At 35.4% G+C, this 24,562-nt stretch overlaps 1 protein-coding gene across 10 annotated transcripts in view; it reads left to right on the plus strand.

The window, feature by feature from the left end:
- Window positions 1-24,562, plus strand: part of CEP112 (centrosomal protein 112) — a 504,767-nt gene that overhangs the window by 57,316 nt on the left and 422,889 nt on the right. For all 10 annotated transcript variants that reach the window (XR_011493899.1, XM_014847643.3, XM_070483475.1 and 7 more), the window contains 3 exons: window positions 16,590-16,676; window positions 19,060-19,159; window positions 22,529-22,647. Coding sequence is in view for 9 of the 10 variants with exons in the window: in XM_014847643.3 (XP_014703129.2) it covers window positions 16,590-16,676; window positions 19,060-19,159; window positions 22,529-22,647 (306 nt within the window). In the remaining variant the exon portion in view is untranslated. The remainder of the gene's footprint in view (window positions 1-16,589; window positions 16,677-19,059; window positions 19,160-22,528; window positions 22,648-24,562) is intronic.

The following is a 24,562-nucleotide window of genomic DNA, read 5'->3' on the forward strand; positions in this document are numbered from 1 at the left end:
TTGACATAATAAATGAGAGAATTGATATTTTTAAACATTTCTTATGAATATAGCATTCAGATACACACAGTGTCACAAAATATAATAAATAATTATATAAAGGAGTACCTTTGTAAACCACACCCAAGCAAGGATTAGATCACTGCCAGTATCCCAGAAGCCTGCTGTCTGACCCTTCCCAAACATGCTTCCTTCCATGTTCCCTAGAAGTAACTATTACCCTGATTTTTCTGATAAATTTTCCTCCTTTGTTTTTAAAGTTTATTTTACCATCAATACCTGCATCCCTAAAAACAAAAACATTTTTACTTTAATAGATTTTGAACTTCATATAAATGGAACTGGACTTTACATATTCTTTTGTGTCTTGTTTTTTTTTGCTCAATAGTACGTTGGTGACATTCATCCTTGTTATGCTATATAGCTATAGTAGGTTCATTTGCATTTCTTTCTGTTAAATGAACCTGCCATAATTTCTTGCCATTTTGTTGATGAATCTATTCTAACTTTTGGCTTTTACAAACAATAATCCTATGAATAATCTTGTACATGTATCCTGACACACGCGTGCAAGTTTCTCTAGGGTTCTCAAAGTGTGGTCCATGAACCCTGCAGTCCCCAAGATTCTTTCATGAGGTCTGTGAGCCAACATTATTTTTGTAATAACATTTAAATGTTACTTTTTTTTTTACTGAGTTGATATTTGCGTTGATGGTGCAAACGCAGTGCTGAATAAAACTATATTTTAGTCCAAATTAAGACAGTAGCATCAAATTGTATTGGTAGTCATTATACCCTTCAGTATCACATGGTCACAGGGAAAAAATTACCAATTTTACTTAAGAATGTCCTTGATGATGCAAGCAGTAAAATTATTAATTTTATTCAATCTTGCACCTCTTTTCTTTTTGATGCCTGTGTGATGAAATGAAACTATCCTTAAAGAACTTCTGCTGCTTATCAAAGTATGATGACTGCCCAGAGGAAAAACACTTGTGTGATTCTTTGAGTTGTCAACTGCAATAGCTGCTGTTTTTTGTGGAATACCATTTGAAAGAATGGTATTATTTGAAAGAATGACTGATTGGCAGACAGTGGTCATTCAGACTTGGATATCTGGCAGACATTCTCTGAAAAGTGCACAAAATGAGCCCATCACTTCAAGCAAAACAACTGATAATATTTGTTTCTAATGACAGAATCAGAATTTTGGAAAACTTGTATCAGTCACTGTGAGTTTGAGAACTTTCCAATACTAAGACTTTTGTGATGAGATTGTGGTGATATTAACTAATGTGAAGTTTTGATACTGTATAATAAAATTTTCAATATTTGGAAATATACATAATTAATTGAACTGATATTTTCCAAATGAGTAATGCATGATGTTATTAAAATCATGCATGGGTGGAAGACCCATTCCAAGTTCAAGATAGACCAATAGAACTTAGTGTGACAGAGTATGAAAGGTTTCACATTCCACAATGCGAGGAACTTTAAACACCTAGCATTTGTGAGTGTCAGTTTACTTAAGAAGAATATTTGCAGTTATCCAGAAAAGGTACTAAAATGCTCCTTCCCTTTACAGCTGCATATTTACTTAATGAAGCGTTTAAGGAAGAACTAATTGCAATGTTACACAGATTCTTTGAGATAACAGAGAAGGAGGGAATACTTGTCAGCTCATTTTATGTGGCAGACCCTCACAGTACAATCAAAAAGGACATTACAAGAAAAAAATTAAATCACAGTAAAAATAAAAGTTTAATAACAAAATGTCTTATCAATACATTGAGGAAATACTTTTAGTTAACAAATGATGCTGGTACAACCTTTCATTTACCTGGAAGAAAATAAAATTGAGTCCTCATTCTCCAAAAACAAAAACAAACAAAACCAAATTCTGGATGTACGAAAAACTTAACCTAAAAATGCCCAAACAAAAAGTTTAAAAAGAACAAAAATCTTGAAAAAAAAAAAGTAATTGACTATGGACAGCTCATCTTCGACAAAGGAGCAGAGGGCCTACAATGGAGAAAAGAAAGTCTCTTCAACAAATGGTGCTGGGAAAACTGGACAGCCACATGCAAAAGATTGAAAATTGACCATTCTTTTTCACCACACACCAAAATAAACTCAAAGTGGATCAAAGACCTAAAGATTAGGCCTGAGACAATAAGTCTTTTGGAAGAGAATATAGGCACTACACTCTTTGACATCAGTTTCAAAAGAATCTTTTCGGACGCTGTAACTCCTCAGTTGAGGGAAACAATAGAAAGAATAAACAAATGGGACTTCATCAGACTAAAGAGCTTCTTCAAGGCAAGGGAAAACAGGATTGAAACAAAAAAACAGCTCACTAATTGGGAAAAAATATTTACAAGCCACTTATCCGACAAAGGGTTAATCTCCATAATATACAAAGAACTCACACTGCTTAACAACAAAAAAACAAACAACCCGATCAAAAAATGGGCAGAGGACATGAACAGACATTTCTCAAAAGAAGATATGAATATGGCCAATAGACACATGAAAAGATGTTCATCATCGCTAATCATCAGGGAAATGCAAATCAAAACTACACTAAGATATCACCTTACACCTGTTAGATTGGCAAAAACATCCAAAACCAAGAGTGACAAATGTTGGAGAGGTTGTGGAGAAAAAGGAACCCTCATACACTGTTGGTGGGAATGCAAACTGGTACAGCCACTATGGAAAACAGTATGGAGATTTCTCAAAAAGTTAAAAATAGAAATACCCTATGACCCAGCCATCCCATTACTGGGTATCTATCCTAAGAACCTGATATCAGAAATCTCAAGAGTCCATTGCACCCCTATGTTCATCGCAGCATTATTTACAATAGCCAAGACATGGAACCAGCCTACATGCCCAGAAACTGATGATTGGATAAAGAAGATGTGGTATATATACACAATGGAATACTACTCAGCCATAAAAAAAGACAAAATTGGCCCATTCACAACAACGTGGATGGACCTCGAGGGTATTATGTTAAGCGAAATAAGCCAGTCAGAGAAAGACGAACTCTATATGACTCCACTCATAGGTGGAAATTAGTATAGTGATAAGGAGATCTGATCGGTGGTTACCAGGGAAAAGGGGGGGTGGGGGTAGGGCACAGAGGGGGAAGTGGTGTACCCACAACATGACTAACAAAAATGTACAACTGAAATCTCACAAGATTGTAATCTATCATAACATTAATTAAAAAAAAAAAAAGTAATTGAGGAATCAGAAGATCTTTCTAACCCCAAGACCTTTCCAACCTCAGAACATGTAAAAGAAATGATAGAAATCTTCAACTCAAGTGAAATGAAAGACTATGAATGGTAAAAAGTACAACAAACAAGATCAATAGAAAAATAATAGATTTGGGGAAAATATTTGGGACAGTGTTAATGTGTACAGCACACCAGGGGGTCTTACTGGCTGAGAGACAGAAACATGGATCAAAATTGTGAAAAGGCACTTGACAGAAGAATAACTTCATATGGCCTCAAATGTGAAAAGGGGCTAAGATACTGTAGTTTTCAGGGAAATTCAAGTTAGAGTAGTAATGAGATGTCTGCTGTTTTGGTGGAAATGTGAATTTACCTTTAATAGAGGGCAAAATCTATTAAGATATGTCCATCATTGACGCGTCTGCGTGTCTTCTGAGAATCCATCCCATAGAAACTAAAGCTCTGGTGTGTAAGATGCATGTTTGAGTACTTTTTTTGCAGTGTTGTGTGTAGTGGAAAATTGCTGAAAATAAAGTGAATATGCATTTAGGGAAAACGTTGAACAAATTTTGTTTTCATCTTAGTTGGTACCAATTTGAAAGAATGAATAAAAACTATAGCAGGTAGTTTTAGAGGAATTTCCATGAGGTATTGTTCAGAGAGAAAAGCAAGATACAGAAAAAATATGTATTTTTTTGTGCATGAAACATTCATAGATAAAATGCATTGCTAGGGGTCTAGCAGTTTAAAGCAGAGAATTTATTTACGTCTCATATAACAGTCCAGGTGTGTAGGGAGTGCTCTGCTCTGTGATGTCATCGGGGACCCAGGCTAGTGGGGAAGTTCTACAGAACGTTCTCAGCGTATGGCTTCAGCCTCTGGGTCTGAGGTGCTGGTTGCTCACCAGTACCTAATCTTTTAAGTGCCATTCTTCAGAAACAAAGAGAGTGTGGAGAAAAAGCCACTTTATTTTTAAAGATGTCCAATCAAAGTTGCCTGCATTGTTTCTGTCCCATCATCCCCCTTGACCGTAACTAGTCACTTGGTCACGTGCAACCTTGTATGATGTAGCCAAGCCCAAATTTGGTGGTGGTTGTGGGGCCCCAAAGAGAAGTGGAAAATAGATATCTAGGGACACTAGCCATTTATGCCACAAAATCCCACACTGGTGTTTGCATTTTTTTGCTCGTGTGTATTTGTGTGCTTCTGTGAGCATGGCACAAGATATGAAAATACACTAGGTTGTTAATATGGAATACCCGGTGCAAGTGTTGGATGTAGGAAGAAATGGGGAGGAGAGGGAGAGATTCAAATAAAAAAGGAAACAAACACTCAGCAGTGCAGAGAAGCTAACCAAAATAAGCAAAACTCAGCATGTAATATGATTGTGATCATGTACATTTTCATATAAATTATGCTCGTATATGATATATAACACAAATTTAAAATGAGAAAAAAATACGAGCATGCACTATGTATGTTTAAATATCACTTCTTCCTTTAATGTGGTGAATTCTGAGGAAATTGGAAATTATTGTTTAGCAGAATCCATGCATCCCTAAGCCCCAGGGATAAGATAACAAGAGAGATGGATTCCTTGTTTTTTGTGTTGTGTTTATAAATAAGCACAATGAATAACAATTGGCATGATGAAATATTACAAATTAACATTTTGAGAATAGAATACACTGGAGATATTAATCAGGAAGAATCTTAATTGCTAACATATGATAGTTTCCTCAGACTAGTAACTAACAGAATTCTCTAAAAAGATGACTGTAACAATTGGGTATCTGAGTAAGCAGAGTGCTGATTATTTTATAAATCACTTCTTCTGCTGTTTGCTGTGATGGTTGTTGAGATGTAGAAGGAAAAATGTGACTAAGCAAATACATCATTCAGTTGTGTTGCTTTGGAAATCTCTGGGCAGTACAGATGGTTGACATCAGTAATATTTTCAGCCTTTTGTGCCTCATGGTTTAATTGCTACATTGGTAGAGTAAATAAAGGCAAACAAAGAATATTGCAGTAATATTACAATGGCTACCTTTTATACTTTATTAAAAGCTTGTGGTTTGTAGAGTTATTCCCTACTTCAAAATAAATCTTGCTTTTTTATACATTTTGTTCCTTTTGACGTGACTGAGGTCATTAATCAACATTAAAACTTTGGAATAACATTAAAAGGAGTTCCTTGGTATTTTAGAATGTGTAGGTGAAACCTGAACTTTGATACCTTTTTTTCTTACAAACTCATTAATGATTGTTAAGCTGTTTTGTTTTGGTATTCTGCTAATTTCAGTATCAAATGTTAAGCACAATTTGCACATGCAAATCTGAATAGTAAAAAGTAGCATTTTGAATAAGAAATCTGCTTTTCTGTAGGAATGAGTGTTGAATACCTGAGTGAATAGATTGGTAAGCATTCCTTTAAAAAAAAAACCCTTTAATTCAAAGTTCGTAAATATTCAGTCGAGTAAAATGACATTGTTAATTGTCCTAAAATTTAACTAGTTACACTGTAAGTAGGATATTTTTAACCCCAAGGAAATACTTTTATACTAAGTAAGTGAGCACATTCATCAGCGTTATTCATTTGGAAGGAATGTCTAACCTCAGAGCTATTCTTTGAAGTAAATACTTCAGAGAAAATGGGGCCCAACGGACTTTGTAAATAAAATTTCTTAAGCTCTTTCTAAGTAGACATTTCAGATATTCTCTTAAAAATAGCTTGTGGGAATGCCCTCTAGAAAGTGAAGCTATCCAATTTCAGTCCCTTGCTTCAGCAGCAGGTTATCTGTAGAATGGCTTGTGTATGCTCCTTTTATTCCTGTGGGGTTGTCGGGTCTCTTGATGGCTGTCTACTTCTTTTTCTAGAAGTGGGTGGTTTAGCCCTGGGGTGGTTCAAGTAATTGTCTCAGCGGATCTTCTGGTCATATTGCCTAGGGACTTGGTCAAATGAGGTAAGGTTTTCCTCTTTCCATTCATCCCTACTGATTCTCACCGTAAAATATTTTTGATAGGGGCAAATGGCCTAGAGGAATGTTTCGTTCCAAACCAAACCTCTTTAGCATTAGAGGATTGATAGGTGAGAACAAGTCGAATGATTGGCTGACTTTAGAAATGGAATAAGAGAGTGCTCACTTTTTCCTGCACTGCTTTAAGAAGGACTTCTCTGTCATACTCCTTACTTACTCCCTCTGCCTTAGCCTGGCATTGAAGCTTCTAGAATTTAGGCTCAGTTATTCATTTAACTAAATTTTAGAAGTTAATTTTAATATCCATGTACATGTGTATGTGCGTCTGCATAATGTAAAGAGAATACAAATGTGACTACGAAATTATTTTGTTCAGCAAACATGAGAAAGTCCCCTAAGACTTAGTTCCAGGAAAGAAAGTATAGAAAGTATAGTACAAACCAACCATAGGGCAGTATTGAATTTGAAGTGTTGTGAGGTGTATTGAGGAAGGAAAAATTTCTTTTGCTGGGGAAGTCGAGGAAGACTTCATGGATGAAGTGACATTTTAGCCAGATGTTGAGTCGTGTGGGATTTTAATAGGCAGACATGGAAGCAGGAAGCCAGAGCGTGCTTAGCTGCAGCTCTTAGGCCAGTTGACTAGTGTAGAGGGAAAAGAAAAGGAAGAGAGTGTGGTAAAGTCAGAAATGTATGTCGCTGCCAAGGCAAGGCCCAGGGACCTTGTGAAGTTTTGACCAGAGAATGACATTTTCACACCTGTGCTTTAGGAAAGTAAATGGGCAGTAGAGTCTCGGATGGAGAGTAGGGGGAAGATTGGAGTGAGGGATCGCTAGTGAAGAGGCTGTTTGACCTTTGAGGTGAGGGTGGATGAGGAACTCTGCTAGAGTGGTAACAGTGGGGCTGAAGCAAGACACTGCACTTGGTGACTCATTGGGTGTTGAGGGTGGGGGAAAGGAGTCGTCAAAGATAAGGGACTTATTTGTACATAGTAGGTACTTTTTTTTTTTTTTTTTACTGATTATTGAATTTAATGTACTGGGGGAACATTCAACTAGAGCTGTGGAGGAAGTGGGTGGAACCTAGGAAAGACATAAGGCCTGAAGATGGAGAATGGTGATTCGTCTATGTGGAAGATTTGAGTTAAACCCAGCTAAAATCTCCAAAGGCAAATGTTTACACATAGTGAAGATGACTGTGGGACTACATCTGGGAGAATGTTACCTTTAGAGCCTGGAAGACGAACTGGACAGTGCAGAGGAGCTAGAGAAACATTCCTTAGAGTGGGAGGAGAACCAGAGTAGCATGCTGTCACAGAAGCCAAGGAAAGCAAGACAATGATCATAGTGCAAATTGCTGAAGACAAGAGGATGAAGTCTGCCCTTAGATTTGGTGATCAAAGGATGAAAAATGAAAGTGATGTCACATGTGACCTTTGAGATTGCAGTTTTAATAAAGGGTGAAAGGCAAATTATGAAGGGAAGGGAAGAAGTGAAAGGAGAAAGTAGGAATACTTATTGGAAAGTTCGTTAGTTAAAAAGAAGAAGGAAAAAAGAAACAAGAATGATGCTTTGTGGTGAACGCTCAAATATTTAAACAGCTGCCAGTAACTTGTAAATTGGGATTTAAAAAAATCTATTAAATAAATATGGATCTCAAGAAAGTAGGAACCCTTAATTAATTAAAAAAATTAAAAGAGGTCTTTAGAGAGCAAAACTTGAAACACAATATGTTTTAGAACAATGTAATGATTTATGGGTGTGTGCCTGTCCCTTCTCCACTCCTCACCTCTGCCAGGTTTTCTGTCCCAGGCCAGCATTCCTTCTTAGAACCGTAAGATTATTTATTTAGAGAGCATCTTCTTTTCCTCATTTGAGTTCTGTTTATGTATTGGGCTGGTTAAAATAGGTGAACACTCATATTTTAAAAGCTACTCAGCAGTATTTAGCTTTCATTTGTTTGCTGGACCCAGACTCCTGAGTGTGAGTCCAGGCTTATACCTCCCTGGCTCTGTGACCTGAGCAGGTGCCTCTTTTTGCTTAGTTTCATTATCTGTAAAATGGGGATAGTAAAAGTACCTACTTCCGAAGGTTATTGTGATGATTACATGAAATAATGCATGTGAATTGCCAGGAATAGTGCTTTGCATGTAGTGTGTAATTAATCAGATATTTGTTGGTTTTCTTCCGCAATTTCTTCTTCCTGCTCCTTGCTGCTACTGCTACTTCAACAATATCTGTTGCTGTTGCTATTACTACTACCACTGTTACTACTACTACTTGCTACTTACCTCCACTACCACCACCACCACTACTACTTACTACTATTGCCACTCCTACTTACTACTTACTGCTACTACTACTACTACTACCACTTACTACTACTTATTCCTGCTGCTGCTTACTACTATGCTAGTGCCACTATGACTTTCTTGTATCATTTAAAGAGGCTGGTTTATATTTTGGTTAGTCCTTATTGTAATAGCATCTATTAATTGTTTAAGGATTTTTGCCTTTGAGTGGCTAATGCCGTTTTTTCCATCTTTCTGTCTGTTCCTCCATCTCACTCTGTGTTGTTTCTGTTACTCTGTGTGACCCGATTTCCTCTTACCCTTTCAAAACTTGTCTTTTATCCCAGTAAAATTCCTACTAACTAATTTTATAGATAATTTAATTTTTGGTGTTGATGGCTGATAATGGTTTAATATGTTAACTTTTCTCTAATTTTTACGTTGATCCCAGTGACTGTATCATTTTAAAGTTCAAGTTAAGAGTATAAAGACGTATGTAATTTATTGCCTGTGATGTCTTCAGCCACTTCATGTGACTATTTGTATTAAATATACTCTTTCTATCCCCAAGTAGTGTAGATATTGTAGTTAGCTTTTTTCTTCCATAGAAAAGTTATCTTAAATATGTTATGTCATGTATGTTGATTTTTAATGTTCTATATTCATTATTGGTTAGAGATATTGACCAAAATTAGAAAAGCAGGGGAAAAAAGAAGCAAGATTGGAAGAATTGGGAGATAGGGAAAGAGACTTAGGTTATGAAATTGTTTAGAAAAGGATAACTACAATATAAATGAAATAATACATTATTTACTCTTTTTTGTGTCTGGCTACTTTTGCTCAACGTAGTGTATTTGAGATTTTTCTGTGTTGTGTGCATCAGCAGTTTGTCTTTTTTAAAAAATATTTTTTGATATTGTGGGGTAATGTTTAATTGTATGAATATGCCATAATTATTTTATTCATTGAACTGTTAGTCAACATTTGGTTTGTTCTAGTTTTGGCTGTTATGAATAAGACTACTATGAAAATTAGTGTACAGTTTTTTTGGTTGACTTATGTTTTCAGTTCTCTTGCTGACTGCTAAACTGATTTCCAAGTAGTTTTATCATTTGTCATCAATGTATGAGACTTCATGTTGCACCATCTCCTCACCAACTCTTGATATTGTCAGTTAAAAAAATTATTTTAGTCTTATAGTGGTGTGAAGTTGTGTCTCACTGTTGATTTAAGAATATTAATAGACTTCGTTTTTTAAGAGCCATTTTAGGTTTTACAGAAAAATCGAGCAGCAGTACAAGGACTTCCCATATACACCCCCCCCCGCCCCCCCGTTTTCCCTATTATCAACATATTGCATTAGTGTGGTACATTTGTTATAATTGATGAGCCAATATTGACACGTTATTTTTAACCCAAGTCTCTAGTTTACATTAATGTCCACTCTTTGTGTTGTCCAGTTCTATGGGTTTTGACAAGTGTATAATGTCACGTATCCACTGTTATAGTATCATACAGGATAGTTTCACTGCCCTAAAAATCTCCTGTGCTCCACCTAGTCATTCCTCCCTCCCTCCCCTGAACCTCTAGTAACCACTGATCTTTTTACTATCTCTATATTTTGCATTTTCCAGAATGTCAGAAGGACTTCTTTCAATTAGCAATATGCATTTAAGGTTCCTCTATGTCGTTTTGTGGCCTGATCTCATGGTTGTTTAAATTTGCATTTCCTGATGACTAATGATAGTATCTTTTCATATGCTTATGGCCTATTTATGTATCTTTTTTATGCTAAGTATTCATTCAGTGCTATTACATTTTAAAAGAAGTAAGGTTGCCATTTTATTATTAAGTTGTAAGAGTTTTTTGTTCTGAACACAAATTATATTTTTTATATTCTGGATATAAATTATATTTTATTTTCTGGATACAAATGGAAACTTTGGTATTAGGTACATACATAATTAGGATGTGTTCCTGATGAATTTCTCTATCCTTGTAAAGTATCCGCCTTTATCTTTTATAGTACTCCTTTTCTTGGTTTGTGTGGCATATCCTTTTGTATTCTTTAATTTTCAACCTATTTGTGCCTTTATATTTAAAATGGATCATTGGTGGACAGCATATAGTGGGGTCATTTTTTAAAAAATCCAGTCTAACAGACTTTATCTTATTAATTGGAGTGTTTAGTTCATTTAAATTAAATGTAATTATTGATATGGCCATTTGGCTTTAAATGTACTTTCTTGGTGTTTGTTTCCACTGGTACTCTTTTTTTTCCCCATTCCTCTGTTGCTCCTTTCCTGCCTTATTTTCAGTTATTTATTTTAAAAATTATTTCATTTTAATTTTTCTATTGAATTCTTAGTTATATTTCCTTTTATATATATATTTTTATTTGTTCTAAGGCTAAAAATAGGCACCCTTACCCTATCAAAGTCTATTTACTGTCAGTATTCTACCACTTCTCACTGGACCTTTCTTACTTTCTACTTTACTCATCACAAAGCTGCTAGCTTTAAAACAGTGTCATTCAAGGTAACACCACCCCCATCCTTTGTGTTCTAGTTGACATAGTTCTACAGACACTTAACTTCACCTTTCAAAAGGTGTTGTTATTTTTGCTTTAAATAGTCAGTTGTCTTTTGAGGAAATTATGAGAAGGGAAAAATGGTCTTTTATATTTATCTACTTATTTACTATTTCTGATATTCTTTCCTTCGTACCTGAGTTTGCATCTGGTATAATTTCCTTTCAACCTCAAGAACATTTTTTTTTAGATTGGCACCTGAGCTAACATTTGTTGCCAATTTTCTTTTTTCTTCTTCTTCTCCCCAAAATCCCCAGTACATAGTTGTATATTCTAGTTGCAAGTCCTTCTGGTTGTGCTATGTGGGACGCTGCTTCAGCATGGCCTGATGAGCGGTGCTAGGGCCACGTCCAGGATCTGAACCAGCCAAACCCCAGGCTGCCAAAGTGGAGTGCGTGAACTTAACCACTGGGCCACAGGCCCTGAAGAACGTCTTTTATTATTTCTTGTTCTATTGATGAAACATTCTATCATCTTTTTTTTCTTTCAGCACTTCTAAGATATCATTCCTTTGTCCTTTGGCCTCCATTGTTGGAGGAGCAAGCAGTCATTATTATTGTTCCCCTGTGTATAATGTCTCTTTTCTTCTGACTGCTTTTAAGTTTTCTCTTTATCTTTGATTTTCAGCTGTTTGACTATAATGTGCCAAGATGTTGTTTTATTTGTATTTCTCCTGCTTAGAGTTCACTGAACATCTTGGATCTCTAAGTTAATGTTTTTTATTTTTTATCAAACTTGGGAAACTTTTGGCCATTATTTCTTTAAATATTTTTCCTCCTATTCTCACGCCCCTGTTTAGGTACTCCAATTATATTAGACTCTTAGATTTTTTCTCCTAGGTTCCTAAAGCATTGTTTATTTTTTATCAGTTCTCTAGTCCTTTTTCTCTCAGGTTGTTGGATTAGATAATTTCTATTGATCTGTCATCAAATTTACAGATGCTTTCTTCTGCCATCTCAAATCTGCTATTAAGCTTAGCTAGTGAATTTTTTTCCTTTCAGTTATTATAATTTTCCATTCTGAAATTTACATTTGTTTACTTTTTATAATTTCCATTTCTCTGCAGAAACTCCTTATCTGTTCTCTCATTAAAATAAATTTTCCTTAATTTTTTGAATAAATATATTTTCATTTAGTTCTTTGAAGAATTTATATTAACTGCTTTAAAGTCTTGTGGGCTAAATAGGTTCATTCTGGGTCTTATTAACCCCTTTTACTTATTTATTCTTGCCTATTCCTTTTGAATGTTTATTAATTTCTGTATAAAGGACATTGTGGATGATTCATTGTAGAGACTTCTGGATTCTGTTATCTTCCTCCATAGAATAGTGATTTCTTTTGTTCTTGTAGGCTGTTCAATTATTGGTCAATTACTTTTAATCTGTGTAGACTTGGTTTTATATTCTATTAAGGCAAATATGTGCAAAGCCAAAGAGATTTCCTTAACTCCTCCAACATAGTGGGATCCAATTTGCAAACTCTGTATCTTCTGAGGATCTTTTAAAGGCTGCTTTTAGGCCTTGTTTGGAAGGTTTAGGGTAGGCCTAACATGTGGCTTTTATGGTGATTCAGCTGGATGCCCAGATGTCCCCAAGTTGTTAGAAAGGTGTCTCCACTCTGGTTGGGCCAGGCCTTTAGTGTCTCCCAGCACCGTTTAGTCTGTAGTATCTGTGTATCTTTTACTTTGTCGCAGTCATGCTTTGTTATTCACCCAAAGCACTACCCGGTGCACACACCTACCGCACCAAATGCACATACATTTCAGCCCATAGTCAGGGCCTGGCAGGGGACCCTGCTGGGCACTTCCCACTTCTCAAATGCCCTGTGCTTAAGATTCCAGCTTCTTCAGCTGCCCTAAATCTGATCTCTGCCTTCCTAGTTCAGTAGGGCTGTGGGGTTCTACTTGGACTCCAGTGGTTGTGCTCATGCAGAGAGCCAGAACGATTGTGGGGTTCAGCTTATGAGGATGACAGCATCACACTGCCTGTTTTCTAGTACCTGAGAATAGTTACCTAATATATTTTTTCCCATTTTATAGTCGTTAACAGTGGGAGGCGAGTTCAGTACTAGTCACTCCATTATAGCATGGAGTAGGTCTCCATGCTTCTTAAGTTTGAAATTGATGATGTATATTCTGAGCCCAATTCAAGAAAACTTAAATCTTGTTTGGAGTCAGAATTATTTGGAAGTCAAACAAATTAGAAGTGTTACATTCAGTCTTTCAATTTCAGCCTTTTGTGTTAAACTAAATTGTTAGGCTGTTTACTGTCTTTTGTATATACATATGGGTATGTTTATATAGATATACACATATGTATACATATCTATATTTATATTTGTATCTATTTCTTGTATGGCATATTGTTTTTATGTACTAGACTAATAATATTGTTTCTTTATTCTAATCCTGATGATTTATCATGAATCATGCCCTAGAGTGCAGGGCAGAAATATAGAGCTATTCTGTGGTGTCAAGGTAAGAGTTTCCAGAGAAAAGATACTCCTGTTTTTTTTTAAGGATAGCAGTAGAGAAACTTTCTTTTTAATGATACCCTTATAAGAACTTGCTATTCACTATCTTAGCCAAGTTGTCAAACCTTACATTGGCAATATTGGGACAAACAACCTCCTCCTAATAAGGTGGAATGAAAAAGGACAAAACGTTACTTTAGTGTCATTCTTGTGAAGATCTAGTAAGTCTAATCATGAGGAAACATCTGACAAATCCAAATTTAGGGACAGTCAGTAACTGGCGATACTCTTCAAAAATGTCAGCATCAAGAAACACAAAGAAAGGCTGTTCCAGATTAAAGGAGATGTAGTTGCTATAACAGTGCATGATCCTGAACTGGAGCCTGGATTGCGGAAAAAAATAGCTATAAATGGCATTATTGTGATAACTGGTAATACATGACTATGGACTGTGCATTAGATATTATAATTGTGTAATTTTACATTTCCTGAGTTTGATAACTGCTGTGGTTATGAAAGACAGTGTCTTTGTTTTAAGGAAATATATACTGAAGTTTTTAGGGATAAAGAGGCATGATGTCTCTAACTTTCTCACAAATGGCTCAGAAAACAGTTTCTATGTATATCTGTATGTAGATATAGATATAAAATGATAAAGCACATGAGGCAAAACAAACAATTGGTGAATCTGGGTAAAGGGTATATGGGAGCTCTTTGTACTATTATTGTGGTTTTTCTTTAAGTTTAGTATTATACTGAAGTAAAAAAGGTGTACCATAAAAATAAAATTTAGATAAATCTCTTTGGTTGCAAGAGGTCCATCAAGCTCCCTAAAATGGAAAGAAACACAGAAATCCTTTCGAAGTCAGGTAAGCCTAGTGTCATGGAGACTCTCAGAGCCTGAGCTGATTACTTCATGTGTCAGATGCCGTGTGGTTTCTAGTCTTTGCTATGTTTGCGTATTTGCTTTGCACTCTTCTCTGCAGTGGATTCACCTGCCTTCTCTTGGTTGCTGCCCCTCTAGAACTTGGGTTTGCTCCTCAAAGTAGCTAACTTGCTGTCTTAGTTCAGATTCTTGAGAAAGAGCGTCTGAATGGTTATTCTCTAGCTAATGGATTGCTTAAGCATGTGTTAGGTGTTTATTCCTAAACTGGCCAACTGAGATTGAGCTGGAGCAGGTGGGAGGTGGTGGGTTGGATTATGACAGCACAGTCACATGGTATTCAGGGCTGACTCTCAGAAGCTGAGGGTATGACAAGTTTTCTCAAAGATGTTTTGGAAAGATATGGCAATGAACTGTCTTCTGTATCTACCCAGTTTGCTTATATTGCCTTTTGAGTTTGATTCCTTTTTAATAGAGCCCCAAAATGTGTCTATTAAGGACCTTCACATGAACTTAGATCAGCAACCTTTCTTCTAAAATGAGGAACAAGTATCATGTGATTTAGAGACAGAGAACGGAAACGTTGAGAATTTTTTTCCTTTTGTATAATAAATGGATGACTGCTTCCCTCCCCATCACTCATAATGTTTAAAAGGCATGAATCTGTTATGTTAACTTTTGTTTATAAATTTTTTAAATTTAAATTTGATATGTTGATTTGATCATGCATGTTTATTTATTTATTTTGTGAGGAAGATTGGCCCTGAGCTAACATCTGTTGCCAATCTTCCTCTTTTTGCTTGAGGAAGATTGTCCTTGAGCTAACATCTGTGCCAGTCTTCCTCTATTTTGTGTGTGGGACACCACCACAGAGTGGCTTAATGAATGGTGCATAGGTCCAGCCTGGGCTCCAAACCTGTGAACCCTGGGCTAACTGGAGCACGTGAACTTAACCAGTAAGAAACTGGGCCAGCCCCTATGCATGTTTATTTTAATTCAAATTTATTATTTTTTTGAAGCAGTAATTGAGAAATAAAGTATATTTCAAAAATTTTCAAGAAAAAGTTTTGACAGTACATTTCTAATATTTTAAAAGAAAATTTTCCTGAATATTGTAGACTGATATTTTTTGTGTACCTGCTTTCTGCCAAGCATTGTACTGAATGTGGTTACTTAAATTATATTGTTGAATACAGATTTCACAACTCATTGAGGTAAGGGTAATTAATCTTAATTAGCAGCAGAAGAAATAGAATCTCAAAATGATAACTTGCCTGAAGTTTCAACAGTTAAAACATAGTGAGATTAGAATTAAAGTTAGAAATGAGCTGTCAGACTCCAATGTCCATGTTCTTTCAGATAGTAAGGAATCAGGTGGTCACATACTTTCACATATGAGATAATCAATTTTATGTTGTTCTTTTTGAAAGCTGTCACTACTGTTCTTTTAATTCTAAGATGTACTCATTTTATTATCAACGAGTATTGGTTACATTTTTGCTGGCTTTGCTCAGGACACTGATGCAATAGGTGTTGGTTTGAGGAGGATAAGAGTTACTAATGATGGTCAAAGGAGATAAAGTCGCTACCTGGAGGTTGTCGGGGTCTATGATTCCAGGAGGGAGAAGTGGAAAATCTATTGAGAGATGTGCATTTATCAGTAATATGTTATACTTATGGACATTCATTCTAAATTGTTGTATTTAGGTATGTAGGAAAATAAGAATATTTTTAAATGAGCATGTAGATATGAGAAGAGCAAAAAGTGAAAATGTTGAATAGAGACTTAAGTAAATAATAAACAAAAGCTTCTGTACTGAGTGGATTTAGTGAAATATCACTTTAAAATAACTTTTTTAGGGCCTGGGGTGAGGTGGAGATAACTGATAAATCTGTGTTTAGTAGACTCACTTTTGCTATCAAGTGAAATTTATTTGAAAGACTTTTATTTTGCTTGGAAGTGGTCAACGAATGTAACCAACATATTAGTATATGTAATGTGATTGCTAGACCAGTGCTATAAGGTGAAAGTGGAAAATGATACTCTCTTTTAGCTAAGGAGTTATTTTAATTTAATTGTGTAGGGCTAAGTAAATTTAATAACAGCTTTAAAATCTTTTCCTTGAAGTTGGACATGAAAACAAAAATGATGGAAGCTAAATATCATGAGGAGAAGCTTAAACTGCAACAGAAGCATGATGCTGATGTTCAGAAGGTAGCGTATATCCCGTTTATTCTTCTATTATTATTGAATATTTGGAATATTCTTGTCATCACCCATCCATCCATCCACTCACCCATCCATTCGCTTATTTATGTACTCATGATGGTCTGTGTTATAAATGGAATTTGCTAAATTAATATCCCAGCAAAAGTTGATCTTTAAGCTTCATTTGCTAAACAGAGGTGTTTATGTAAATCCTTATAGTTTACATTACCTTTTCGTTCTTCTTCATCTATTGTTTGAAGGCTGGCCTTCTTAAAGTCCTTTATCTGCATTCTGTCATTACCTTTCATAAAAGCTGAAATAAGACATCAACTATAAATAGCAGAGTTTGTTTTGGTCTAATATTCTTTCAGTTTTCTGGCAATTAAAATTTCCTTTTTAATTTAAAAAGATGCTCTTGGATTTAGTTCTGTTTGGTATAGTGTGCATGCATTGTAATGCTAGCACTGACATTGTAGACTTCTATTTTAAGTAATTGGGATTTATCCCTTCTAATGTTTCGGTTTGTGTTTTTAAATAAAATTTATTTTTCTTTTAAATAGGCAAAGCAAAAATCATCAATTTATGGTTATCCTACGTGGAATTTGAATTGATACTATATTTTAGTATTGATTTAAAAAATTTAGTGATATATATTACGTAAAGGTTGATCCCAATAGAAACTTGACATTTCCTGTTTCAAAACTAAGCCTATGATTCTGCCTCACAAAACTGAATGACAGATGGTGGCAGGGAGTGGAGGCCACAGCATCACATATCCAAGCTTTCTTAAAAGTGGAACCTGTATTAATGTTAGTCAGGTGCATATTTGACTCATCTTCTTTCAAGGCAACAAGATGGAAACTATTGATTGAAAATTAGAAAGAGAAAAACTGCTTAATCCTTTTCCTTCTCCTTTCCTCTTTCCCATTCACATTTCAAGGGCAAATATTTCTGCTCTTACTAGCATTTTACCTTAGCTTAAATTGGTTAGATAAAAACTGTTCTCTATCATAAATATGTCAGAGATTCAGTAATATAATTTCAATATAATATAATATATATCCAAATGAAATAGAATCTATTAATCTATAAGATAATGATGTATAAGATAAATAGATATAAAAATATATTTGGAAAAATCATGGTCATAGAGTTTGAAATAGGCTTCTTGGTATGTCCATTAAGAAGAACATTTAATAATAAAATCCTTTCCAGAAATTTATCTTTTTAAATAAATTCTGCGTGGAAAAAAAATAATGCAACTAGTTTGAAATGCCAGGTAAAATATAAGTAAAATCCTTGACCTTATGCCGGATTTGGAAAGTATATTCATCAGTTTGTGGCTTGTTTGGCATTTTCAAAGTGTCGGGAATTGGAGAGGAATAAAATTTAGAGTGTTTTATCTATTTGTATACTTTCTTTTCCTTTTTTGCTTCTTTGTGGACATTGGGGTCATCAAACTAGCTCCTTTTCTTATTTATCAATCATTCTTAGAGGTGAGACTGAAACAATGAAAGGTAAATAAAATTCTTGTAATAAAAGCACTAAGAAAAAGTTGGTTAGACATTGGTAAATAACTTATTTTTTAAACTGAATTTGGGTATATAGAAAATATACCTCAACCCTTATAAGAAAAGTAGATGTTCTTTCTCCTACTTTAACTTTGTTTTCTTTTTTCTCCTTGGTTAGCACATTTTTTTCTTGTTTGCTAGCTTTCCTAAATTTTGGTTATTTCTTTAGTTTTTTTGAGTGTAGATGTATTTAGAAGTGTATAATCATGATTAAATTTTATTAAATGATTCATTTTAAGATTTCTGACACAATATAATGATGTAAAATATTCATGGAATTTCTGACATATTTTGAGCTGATTTTTCTGATTCACAGTAGCAGAGCTAGATGTAAAAGAAGCCTATTATATCTCATCTTCCCACGTATATGGGCATTCTTCCTATTGTGCGTGAAAATGATGGAAGGACACTAGTGGGAGGATTCAGGGATACGCTCGTCTGAAGATGTTCTATTCCACTGCAGTGGGGAGGTGAATTGTACTATACCAACATGTCAAGTTTCTGATGGCTTCTCTCTGCTACTTTATGACAGTTTAATATTTGAATTATATTTTAGGGAATCACCTAATTTATTATTTATAATCTCCTTAAAAATTGATGCATGAAAATTCAAAGCAGATAACATAGTTCTTTCAGTAATCAATTATTCTAGTATATTTAAAATTTCCTCAATGCACTAAAATTTAACTTTTACATCTTTTTGGGAAACCATTTATGGGATTAGCTGAGGTAGACTTACAGGAAATATTGTGCTCATTTAAGAAGTTATGTGTTCTATATGTAAAACAATATACTAAACCATTTACATTTATTTGCAGATTTTAGAGAGAAAGAATAATGAAATAGAAGAATTGAAAACTTTGTACAAGAAGAAACAAAATGAAATGGAGGAGACTATTAGAAAACTTGAAAAGAAAGGTGATGTTATATTGTTAAATAAATCTTTTAATAACATTTCCATTTGATTTTAGAGGTTGAATAATGTGAAATTTTATTTCTGACTTTTTGTAGTATGAGGTGGGAATGTTTGTGTGGGTTTCCATCAGTGGATGTGTTTATGTGGGCTTCCATGTGGCTGTGGGAAGACTGTGTATGTGTGAGTGGGGGTGGGTGGGTGGTGGTGGTGGCAGAGGTTGTTAGTTTTGTTAAGGAGTTGGAAGAGTGTCACTGTTACTCCCTCTTCAAGACTCTCTCCCTCATTGGGCTGCAGCTGTCATAGGTCAGTCAGAGAATTAGGACTTACTGGCTTTCATAGGGAAGTCTAGGGAAATCACTCCTCTTGGTCTAATAAGATTCATTACAGTAAATATCTACTTGATGCCTTATAGTATGCTGCTATTGTGATTGACAGAACAAACATTCAAATAGTATTCCCCATTTACACTTTCATTACGAAGGAAAAGGAAGCATGTAATCAAGTGTTAAATTGACTATGATTATAGGTCAAAACATTGAAATGCTGCAGGCAGTCATTAGGGAGAGTGTTGAAAACATTTTTTGGAGAAAAGAACTTTAAAAGTTTTGTAAGATTTGATTGGTTGGAGAGAAGAGTTCCAAGTACAGGAATGGGAATGCTGGCATTGGTAAGTTGTGGGAAGGGTGCTGTAAAACCATTTAACCGGAATGGATATCCTGTACACTAAGAGGCAGATTGGAAAAAATTAAGATAGGTGAGTTGGCATGACTTAAGCATGACCTTGAATTTCAGATTTAGAAGTTTCAAGTTTATCCTGTAGATGCTGGGGAGTCAGAGAAGATTTTTGGGAGGTGAGTTTTAGGACCTGATGTTTTAGGGGGAGTAGCCTGGGTATGCCAAATGTGGTGAGGCCAATTCCCAGTGCATTTAATAGTGAGAGGCAGAATGGAGTCAGAGAGAGAGAGAGAGCATTGCACTTATTAGAAAACTTAGGGTCTAATCCCAGCCCTGCTATTCAATGTCTGCTAGGTGACATCAGGAAGTCTTTAGGCCTTGGCTTATTATAAAATGATGAGGTTGGAATAAATAATATATAAAGTCCCTTCCAACTCAAGGAAGTTATGCTTCCATGCTCCTGTAATTTGCGTGTAAGATAATAAGGCCTTAGAATATCTGAATGATGGCAGTGGGAGTAGTGAGAATGGAACTGAAGAAGTTCTGAAGGATTTGGTGAATGATAAGATATAAATGGTGAGTAAGAGGAGGGGGGGAGGTTTTCGTTTCAGATTTCCATATGGAACATACTGGCTCTTTCCCAAACCACCAAACCTGAGTGTCTGAGAGAATGGTAATGCCTTTGAAATTTAGGGTGGCAGTTACATATATAAGTTAACTAGTGAAATAGATATTTTTAGGTTTTTTCCAGGCTTAAATGTTGGTGAAAGTAATTAGAAATTTGTTCAGGTTCTTTCTCCAAATATCAGTGACTAAAAAAATATGTTAAGTTTATTTCTAGATTTTCATTTCTTACTCTGATTCAAACCAGGCAATTTAAATATGTCTAAGGTTTAACAATAATATTTCTTAAGGCTTTTTGAATTGCAAACTACTCTTAGTTTTAATTTTGTATTTGTGAAGTGAAATGTTGTAAATGCTAAAGACTAATATTAGGTTAACTTGGATTCTTCTCCTCCCTTTATTTGTTTCATAGTTGAGATATGAGTAAAAGAAATTTCTGTGTAAATATTTATGAAAATTCTGCTATCTTGAAGTAAGTGAATAAGAACATATTCAGTAAGCCAAGAAAATATTACATTCAAACAAACATACAGCTGAATTTATTTTACCATTCAGATGACATGAATGTATTAAACAAATTTTCACTTAAATCAGTGACAGATTAATTCATGTTTAAAAAGAAGATAAAAATTTAAGTGGATTTACAAGGGAAATATTTTGTATAATTTAAGCATATTTTGTTTCAGTGACATAAACCTTGGCAACAATTTTAATGTATCTAGGAGCAACAATACATTGAATTGATGGGATCCTTTATCTATTTATTCAGTACACATCTTTTTGAATACTTGCCTTTGTGGCAGTGTTATGCCCTGTATATAGAGTTGAAAAATCTTTCTCCTCAGGAAATAGGCAAGTAAACTGTTATAAAACATAATGTAGTAAGGGATTTAATGGAGAAATGTATGAGGTTTTCTGGGAACAAAGAGGAGTTTCTGCCTCTGCAAGAGGAGGAATCTAGTTGATGAGTGGTTCATAAAGAGGGTGATAGTTGAATGGACACTAAGAATGAGTAGGAGTTGTTCGACAAGGGAGGGAAGGGCATTCCAGGTGGATAAATGATCATATTTAGGCAGTGATATATGAAAGCATACAGCCTCAGGAATCTGCAGATGGGTTGGTGTGTTTAGAAGTTTAAAAATATGGAAGCAGCAATAGATATGGCCAGAAAGCAGTCAGATTCTGAGGAGCTGTTTTCCGTGTTAGAGGTTTTTGGCCTTTATCTTTTGGTGAAGGAGACTGAAGATTGATTTTAAGTTTGGGAGGAACATTACTGGATTTGCACTGTAGAAAGGCCTCTTTATTTATTTTTTTTAAATTTTTATTTTTTTCGGATGTACATCATATTTCTAATTCTGTGGACATTACATTATGTTCACCACCCGAACACTAATTATAGTGCATCCCCTCACATATGAGCCTAATCACCCCTTTTGCCCTCCCCACTCTTTCCTTCCCCAATGTTAACCACCAGTCCAATCTCCAATGCTATGTTTTGTTTTTTTTTTTGTCGTTTTTATCTTCTACTTATGAGTGAGATCATATGGTATTTGACTTTCTCCCTCTGACTTATTTCACTCAGCATAATACCCTCAAGGTCCATCCATGTTGTCATAAATGGCCAGATTTCGTCATTTCTTATGGCTGAGTAGTAGTCCATCGTGTATAAATACCACGTCTTCTTTATCCATTTGTCTCTTGATGGGCAGCTAGGTTGCTTCCATGTCTTGGCTATTGTGTATAATGCCACAATGAACACAGGGGTGCAAGTGTCTATGGAAAGGCCTCTTTAATGCAATGGAAGACCCCACTGGAGGGAAGTGATGCTGAACCCAGCACACTGTTAAAATTGTCTAGGGGCTGAGTGATGCTGAATTCAACCAAGGCTGTAGTGGTAGAAACCCTGGAGAAAAAGAGAGGAAAGAATAAAAGTAACTTTAGAAGAGATAATTGATTGAGAGGACTTGGAGAAAAATGGAATTATTTATTAACTGGCACACTATATTTTTTGTCATCAAACTGTTATGTGGTAGCTAGAATTGGTTTAACTGTGTTTTCATCATTTTTGACAGTTCAGACCCTTATACGTGACTGTCAAGTTATCAGAGAGACTAAAGAAAACCAGATTGCAGAGCTCAAAAAGATATGTGAACAAAGTACAGAATCTCTGAATAATGATTGGGAAAAAAAGGTAAGCTACATAAAATAAAATAGTAATAGGCATAAAGGTTTATGTGTCAATGTAACATTTAATTATAAAAATAATGGGTGTTCACAGAATATACAGAAAAGTGTGAAAAAATAAGTTAAAATTCTAGACTATCTAGAAATAGCTACTGTTTATATTTTGGTATATTTTCCTCTAGAAGTCGGTTTTCATTTAGAAAACTTACTATTGACTAATTCTTGAATTTAACTCATGGTCCAAATTTTCTGTCGTAGCAAATAGATTTTAAGCAATTTTAGTAGGGAAATAGCAGTAGGATAATTTTTGGAAATTGAAGCTTTTAAATTTTGGATTTAGGGCATTGGGTCATTTCTTTCCTGAAATTTCAGATAGCCCAATATTTATAGTATAAGCTTGTTTTTGATGTAAACAGAATCAGTAGTGGATGGTTATTCTTGGAGGAGCATTTAATTTAGTTAATAAAAATATTTTCATATAATTTAGCAGTGCCAAGAATAATGTGATAAAAATACTCATGAGCGCGTCTCACATAGTTATATAATATTTTCACTTGAGAGCCCTCAGCTGTTAGTTCAAATCACAATATGCGTTTAAAAGAAATAAGCGTGTTACTTCTTTTGAAGTATTCGATTATAAAGATCTTCAGTTAACTCATACTGATATTCTCTCAGTTAGTCTGGGTATGAAATATTTTACCAGAAGGTGGAAATGCCTTCCCGTGCCGATGGTGTTGGTCTGAAATACATCCCGGTGATGGTAGCTTCAGCGCCAGTCTGGAGAGTGCCCAGCAGATATAGTAAGATAGGTAGAGTTAACGCTTTTCTAGTTTTATATTGTCACTTTATGTGGTTTTTCTCTTTCTCGCATTTTGGTTTTATCTTTGCTATAAATATGGCATATTTTTGTGCTTGCTGCCATACATTGTGTACATGGCAGGCCCCCTTCCTCCCTCTGTCTGAATTCCCTAGTTCCTTATGTCCCAGTTCAAATTGTTAGGTGTTTGAGGAGAAAAGTCTTCTGCCTTCTGCATGTACAAGGATAGCTCTTACTCCTTCCACTGGATTAGTAGATCTTTCTTACAGGTACACAATAACGAGTGGGTGTGTAAACACTGCAAACGTGGCTGAAGGTCTTTCTGTGCAGTACAGCTGCGTGAAGATCTGGGGAGAGATTCAAATCTGCTGTAAGCAGGATAGGTACCAAAAGGTACCGAAAGGCAGATGATAGATTTACTTTGTGATTTATGCATTCATTCAAAAACTGTTAAGTATCTCTGTGGACAGGGTGATGTGGTGTATGTGTCTGTGTACGTCTTGTCTATTCCCTGTTTCCTGTGGTGTTGCTGTCTACCCAGCTGCTCAGAGACTCTTTTGCCTCACCTCTCACGTCTAATCACTTGCCACGTTCTGTTCATTCTACTTCTTTGGGATTGATTCACCATTGTCCCTTCCTGGTTCAGGAGACCGTTGTCTCTTGCCTACATATACTGTAACTGGACTCTCTGCCCCTCTTCAGGCCGTGCCCAGAATACAGCCAAATTGACGGTCTCTCTAAAACACAAGCCTGGTTTTCCTCACCGTGTTTAAATCACTCCAGGGGTTTCCAGTTGCCCTTAGATTTAGAAGGTTCTTCATGAGCAAGATTCTGGTGATCTTTCAAGCTTCACTTCTTGTCACAATCCTACTTGCCTTCTGTACTTTGTACAAGCAGAACGAAACTTCTTCCAGTTTTCTGACTTACCAGGCTGCTTCTAATCTGTGGGTCTTAAAAAAATTGAGTTGTGATTCATATACCTTAAAATTCTCCCTCTTAAAGTGTACCACTCAGTGATTTTCAGTATATTCGCAAAGTTCTGCACCCATCACCACTGTACAATTTCCAGGACATTTCTGTCACCTCAGAAGGAAACCTTGTACCC

This window comes from Equus asinus, chromosome 13 (genome assembly GCF_041296235.1).
Source record: "Equus asinus isolate D_3611 breed Donkey chromosome 13, EquAss-T2T_v2, whole genome shotgun sequence".
Lineage (NCBI taxonomy): Eukaryota > Metazoa > Chordata > Mammalia > Perissodactyla > Equidae > Equus > Equus asinus.